Below are 7,197 nucleotides of genomic sequence, written 5' to 3' on the forward strand. Positions count from 1 at the left end.
GCCTGGTCCCATCTTACCCCAATGGGGTAAGATGGGACCAGCTCACTTTTCTTAATCTGTACAGAAAACTGTGTTAGATGCAAAACGTCTGAGTTGTAGCTTAGAAGCCCATTGCATAACTGCACCTTGTGATAGGTTTAGGTTTTTTTAGTTATTCATGGTATAGATGCTACAGGCTTGTTAGTGATTTCAGTCCTGTCTTACCCCATCTGACTATATAATATGATAATGTATCTTATGTATGGATATGGTAATATATCAATAAGGGGAAAACAAGTGAAAAACAGAAAATGTCATTTATTCTGCATCTTCATCATCTACAAAGGAAGAGGAGGACTTCAGAGTACTGTTAGAGTGTTAGTAATGGATGAGTACCTACACTTTACATGCTTCAAACATTTTAAAATTGAGTTTTATTTCAAGTGTCCTGATTACCCCGTTCCCAGGGGTGATTCGGGATGCTTTTATTTTGCATCTTGCATCTTACATATAGCATATGAAATTTTTTTGAAGATGCCATTTGATAGCCCTTACAAAGAGCTTTAAAATAAGTCCAAACTTGTTTATGAAATGCTTAATGGTAAGAAGTTATTAACGAAAAATGCTCAAAACCATCCCTTATTACCCCATTTGACGGTACATCATCAGAAATCAACACCAATGCATTTTTAGCAACTTGAATGCCATCATGACTATGCAAGTAATCTGTGTATTTGGTATTTTATATTGATAACCTTTTTTGTGCAGTGTAAATGTAAACCATGGTGCAATTACTGTTTTCACCAATTATAATTTAGAAATGTGGAGAAATAATTGAGCAGTTTTAGCTTCAATGACATAAAATAAGCTCCTTGGATATTTTGAAAGTATATTTTATTTTCCTATCAAAACAATGTCATGATCATCATCATTAGAAATACATATGCATCAAGAAAATGCAATAGAAAGTTTTACAAACCAAGCACCAATGGTAACTCCACTTTTAAATTTTAAAGGTTTGAAAACTGATTTGTAGTTTCAAGTGATTATTTTGAAAAATTTTCATTGCTATGATTTATTCAGCTCCCAGGGTTATTGAAGGTTCAAATGACAGTAAATATAAAAGGGCAGTTTTTGGTAGTAGTACCTTCTAGCACCCCTGGCTGATGCTTTTGTCCAATGACTCTTTCCAATATTACTGTAATTACTACGTAGTAGCTCATTTTTTTGAGCTAGCTCAGTTTTGAGCTACAATTTTGAGACAATTTGGTTTGCCAATTTTTGCAAACTACTTTGGCAGGAAATTTTAATTGTACAGCTTATTTCCTTCAAGGTAATGAGCCAGTAATTGCTGCTTTCATTGCTGCTTTCAGACTCTAAACTCTAGAAGATGTGTATGCTATAACTATTTCAACTTTTAGTCAATAATTTAGTTATTTATAATGAAGTGGTGGAAAAATTTTTCATTTAGCAGCAGAGAAATGCTCAAGCTGCTGAGCATTGCTGGAACTGCTGGAAGCATTGGCTATGCTTCAGCTCTTCATCACGCAGCTATTGATGACCAAAGAAGGAAGTATGATGGTAAATCCATACAGCTTTACTGAATTATAATTTTTATATGGCCTTAAATTAGGAGTTGATTCAATATTTCAATGTCCTAAGGGATCTTATTTCAATAAGCTTTCGATATAATGTCAGGGTTTGAATGTAACTTGTCTATAAATAGAACTATAATGTAACTATAATGAACAAAGAATATAAATAAAAAGAACAAAGTATGGTCCCAGATCCACACGTGCCTAATCTGTGATCGGATGATATGTAACTATAAAATTTGTTGTTTCTATTCTTCAGATTCTGTATTTCAAGTGGAAAGAGATGAATCAGTAGCTGTGTTTCCTCCATCTCTGTTCTCACGAGTGTCTGCAGCAACAAAAGTAAAAGACTCCTTGATTATCCATCAGGCAAATGTGATTCCTGAACCATCTCAAAATGCTCCCAGAATTTCTCAGGTAAGAAAGTTTTAATGTCCTCATATTGCATCATGAGCTTTGAAGTTTTTCTTAGAATAAGCATAAGAAAATATCTTGCGAATGTTGCCCTGAGTCTTTCTGATATGGCAAAGTTTTCCAATCTCATAGCAACTTTATCTTGTAAATGAAGCATGTGCTGTGAGATACTACATCAGTATACAATGTAGGCAATAAATCCAATTTATCCAATGAAATATGATCATAATTTTGCAAAATGAGCAGTCATGTAAGTGAAGATATTGCTCATTATTGGGTTTTATTAAGCCATGTTGCTGTGTATCTTGTGTTTTTGTGATTGAATTGCTTGCTTGCAAAGAAAGCATATAAATGTAAATTGTATTGTTTTGTTATTGTACAAAAAATAAGATTTGTACTCCATTTACAGATCATGCGTTATGGCTTCCCCAGCTTATCCAACATCCGTTCTTTAGATGACTTTGTATTAGCCTATGACACACGCTTGAGGATTCCACAGTGGGTGTTCGAACACCTCACTCCAGCCTCGGTGGCTAAAAATGATCAAGTGGACCGTTCAAAATGTGACTTCCATGAAGATGGTTCAGTGCATCAATACTTCAGGTTTGTTCAAAATGTGACTTTCATGAAGATGGTTCAGTGCATCAATATTTCAGGTCTGTTCAAAATGTGACTTTCATGAAGACGGTTCAGTGCATCAATATTTCAGGTNAGGTATACCGTATCTTGTTTCATCTTGCTACTCACGTACGTATACCGTATCTTGTTTCATCTTGCTACTCACGTAGGTATACCGTATCTTGTTTCATCTTGCTACTCACGTACGTATACCGTATCTTGTTTCATCTTGCTACTCACGTAGGTATACCGTATCTTGTTTCATCTTGCTACTCACGTACGTATACCGTATCTTGTTTCATCTTGCTACTCACGTAGGTATACCGTATCTTGTTTCATCTTGCTACTCACGTACGTATACCGTATCTTGTTTCATCTTGCTACTCACGTACGTATACCGTATCTTGTTTCATCTTGCTACTCACGTACGTATACGGCACCGTATCTTGTTTCATCTTGCTACTCACGTAGGTTGATTTGTGGACTCCTAATTATGGTTGATGTTTCCAAGATTTAAATATTAATAATTTGCGAGACCTCATTCCCCTTAATGAAAGATTCCAATCCCAAACTAAATATTGAGTTAATGAACCAGGAAATGTGAGTGCAAAAATGCGCTGAAGATTTGCATACTTTTTGTCGTTGAAAGACTAAACTTTTTGACAGGTTGGCAAAGGTTTTAACCGCGACAAATGGAATGAATTAGAGCAATACTGTCGGAAACTGGTGCGTCAGAGCCGCAATGTGTACGTGTGCACTGGACCGCTGTTCCTGCCTCGCAAGGCTGATGATGGCAAGCTTTATGTCAACTATCGGGTGCTGGGTGATAACCACGTCGCTGTCCCCACACATTTCTTTAAAGTGAGTTTGTCTGGGTTATGCCGTGGCAGGTACACTGTTAGAAAAATTACCGTTAACGGTATTACCGGCGTTTCAGTGGCCGGTCGGCACGTGAAAAGAAACACCGTGTCGCCGTTTTTATTCTAATTTGACACTAGAAATCCGTAAAACATATGATAAAAACAGCGAAAGTTTATTTCCACGATGCGACCGGCCACTAGAACGCCAGTGGGGCCGTTTTTTTCACCGTTTTTTCTAACAGTGTAGCAAGCGCATGACGGGGATGCTAGACTTTGATATGATGCGTAGAACTTTTTCATCGCTTTTACCGTCAAACCCTGGAGAAAATTTAGGAATTGATGTTGGAGAGATGTAATTATTAAGCTTGTTGATAAAGATAACATTGAAATTTGGCAACTGGGCTGATTAATTAAACTGTAAGCCTGATCATATTATATCTTGAATCTGACGAGTTTTATTTTAATTAATGTGAAGATTTTATTATATGTTATACCGGGTATAACTCTTGCTGTGACGCAGTGCGGCAAAATAGAGATCACCGTCATCTTAGTGTAATTTGGTTATATTTTTATAAAGCTATGTCTAAAATGTTTGGTATATACCTACATTATAAGCTTAGTTATATTTTTATATAGCTATGTCTAAAACGTTTGGCAGATACATTATAAGTTTGCATTCATGTTAATGAATTAAGTTTTTCGCAGGTTGTTGTATGCGAGAGTGAGTCTGGCGAACTCTCCATGGAGTCATTTTTGATGCCTAACGCCGCCATTGATGACGCCGTCCCACTGAAGACTTTCCACGTAAGTCACGTAATTAGTGACTGTAATTAGTGGCGGACTTTCCACGTAAGTCACGTAATTATTGACCATCATGAGAATGGGACTTCGCAATTTCTGAGAGTATCTTGAATGAATCAAAGTTCGTTGTAAAATGTACATTTTTAACGAGATTGCCACTACAAATGCTTTCTGATCACGTTTGATGATAGGTAGTTGAGTTTGCTCACGAACTGAGTTACTTCTGTTAACCGTCGACATATTTTATTGGTACATTTCTTTTGCTAACTTATCATGATATAAGAAGGCAACAATGATGTTCACGATAAAAAGCGGCATAGTATAAGTTGTTGGTATTTGTTTGTGACAAGTTACGAGTTGTAATGTTTAATGTTAGGTGCCGTGACTCTTGCCTTGTGAGCCATCGCTGTTCTGGGCCCATACTTTCAAAATAAGCTAAGAGATCGTAAGTTCATCAGCCAATCATTGACGGCCTTTCAATCAAAATCCACCAATCATGGACAAGAAAATAGTGCGTAAGTACTTACGTTCACTTAGCGAATTTTGAAAGTATGGCCCCTGAACATTTTGTCTGTTGCAGGTTCCGTCCGAGGTTATAGAGAGGGCTTCTGGGCTGCTGCTCTTCGACCAACTTAACAAGAAACAATTCAAACTAATTAATGGAAAAAGTGCTGCATGGATTTAGTTTATGCTAACGGTCATTGTTACCGATAAAATATTGTTCACGACAATTAATTCTGACTAGAATTGAAATATGGAGCGTAAATTTAAAATGGAGCGTAAATGGGTGAGCGCACTGATCACACGCTATATTTGGCCACTCTACGTTTGTACTCAAACATGAATTTGATATGAAGTATCTCAGCTATGTCAAATTCTCTGCATTGCGAAAGTTATCCTTATGTTGAAAAAATCGTAGGAAATTGTACTATCCTTTCTGCCAATTAGTATCACAATAGCCGAAGTGAGACGTTATGTGAGCAAGTGAAGCCTCGATTGTTCTGCTCCTTAGACTAGGTACCCTTGTTAAACTTCTGTGTAACTGTGCCTCGCTGGCAGACTGTGGGGATTCTTGATGTCAATTTGTACGTGAAAATTCTTTGTGCAACAATTTATATATAATTCAAATCTTGTGAAACCAGTGTACGTTAAGAGACTGATTCTTGTACGCGAAAATGTTATGAATTTTACATGCCACATTCTTTCAGCTTATATTATAGAGCACGGTAGAAGTACAGTGTGGTAAATTAAATTGTAGTCAAATAATGGAAGGTGCTCTTCCATGACGATTGACGTCCGAGTCTTAGCTATGTATTTGTAATTTAAAAACACGAATGTACTCTATTAGGAATTGTTATTTATTATTATATATTTAGAACATTTTAATGCGTTGTCATTGTGTCTGGAACCTGCCTGTTGCCATGAATATATTGGAGTATTCGAACGCGTCGCCACATATCGGCGTCTTATCGTGTAGGGATATTATTTTGGCCTAAAATTATAATATTATGTAATATGTACGATGTTTAGAACGCCTGCTTAACCCCTTTTGATCAAATAAGATAGATTATGAGAGAAAGACTTAAATGAGGCCATCAATGACGTAATTAATGTTTCTTGCTGATGGCGTTGAGACGTAGCCATTGGGCTCATGGACTAGAGTGGCAAGACGAGCTGTCAAGTTGGCGCGTATTTGGGCAGATTTATGTATATATATTGTACGTATATATATATATATACATATGTATATATTATATATATGTATGTATATCATGTACGTATATATTGCCTTCGAACTGAGAGCGATGCAACGATCGAACCAAGAACGTTTGTGCCAAGAATGGTATTTTCAGCTGGAAAAAGAATTACTTCCATGTATTGTTTTTTCACTTTAGTTTTTTCGAATCACTAAACGTGTTTATATACTGACCATTCCTGAAGATGTGCTATTCTGAAACAGTTTATCGACTGAACATTTTATGCGAGAGTTTCGGACTCTCCTTGCTGACATATACAGTTCAGCCTCTGGAGTAATTCTGGTGCAGACATTACTAGAAGCCTATAGAAACTAGCAGCATAGATTCAATGTAGGTTGCTTGTGAAATGTACCTACAACATCAGAGATGATCTGTTCGTGACGTCTCGGACAATTTTACGAGCGGACTCGTGGTCTCCAAATTCAACGATCAAGGAATATCTCCCGAAAACTTTAACTACTGGGCCACCCTGCCCATAACCACACTTATAAATTCTGAAGAACTAGTATATACGAACAACAAAACTACTAAGAAGCAAGACGACCGAAACGCGTAACAAAGTTGATCGTAGTTGAAGAAGTTACTCTCCGAGTAACGGCTGAGTAAATGGCTCAGCCTGTACGGCTGAGTCAATCAGCTCCCACAAGTTGTAAACGACAGGAAACTGTCGTTCCCAAAATAAATTTCTTTTTATTAATCATTTGTACGATTTTAATGTATCACCCTACGACCCACTTCTATTTACGAGGTGGCGCGCATTGTGTAGTCGCGCCATGCACATTGCGTTCGGACCTATGATGAGTATGGGCTGCGCGAGTGAAGCTGCTCGTGGTCAGTCAGCGTTGTCAGATGGTATATTTCTATACCAGATTTCACAAACCTGGTATTTTCAGAAGGTGTCTGGTATGAATATTATAGATCAGTCTGGTATTCTGGTATATTTGCCTCTGAATCTGGTATTTTTATGGTATTTTCTGACTTACTGCAAATTTACTGCATTAAGTTCCACCTCAGAAGTTTGAACTTTCTCCACCGTAGGCGTGGATTATATAGATTACCTTCAAAACGGCGCGACTAAAGGTTTCCCGCCATTTTTCGAACCGCAAGTTTACCGCTTGATGAAATAACCCCAATCTAATTATTAATATTTAACAAAAGTGCTTAGTACAATAT

General features: G+C 37.1%; 1 protein-coding gene across 1 annotated transcript; it reads left to right on the forward strand.

Moving 5' to 3' along the window:
- The first annotated feature begins 1,345 nt into the window (after nt 1-1,345).
- On the forward strand, nt 1,346-5,781 carry LOC108681323 (endonuclease G, mitochondrial). Its single transcript, XM_018170343.2, is given in 6 exon segments — nt 1,346-1,560; nt 1,834-1,991; nt 2,398-2,658; nt 3,261-3,467; nt 4,172-4,270; nt 4,848-5,781. Coding segments are annotated over 6 exon segments (969 nt in total). The 5' UTR covers nt 1,346-1,421; the 3' UTR covers nt 4,953-5,781.
- The last annotated feature ends 1,416 nt before the right edge of the window (nt 5,782-7,197 follow it).

This window comes from Hyalella azteca, unplaced genomic scaffold, assembly GCF_000764305.2.
Source record: "Hyalella azteca isolate HAZT.00-mixed unplaced genomic scaffold, Hazt_2.0.2 contig16642, whole genome shotgun sequence".
Lineage (NCBI taxonomy): Eukaryota > Metazoa > Arthropoda > Malacostraca > Amphipoda > Hyalellidae > Hyalella > Hyalella azteca.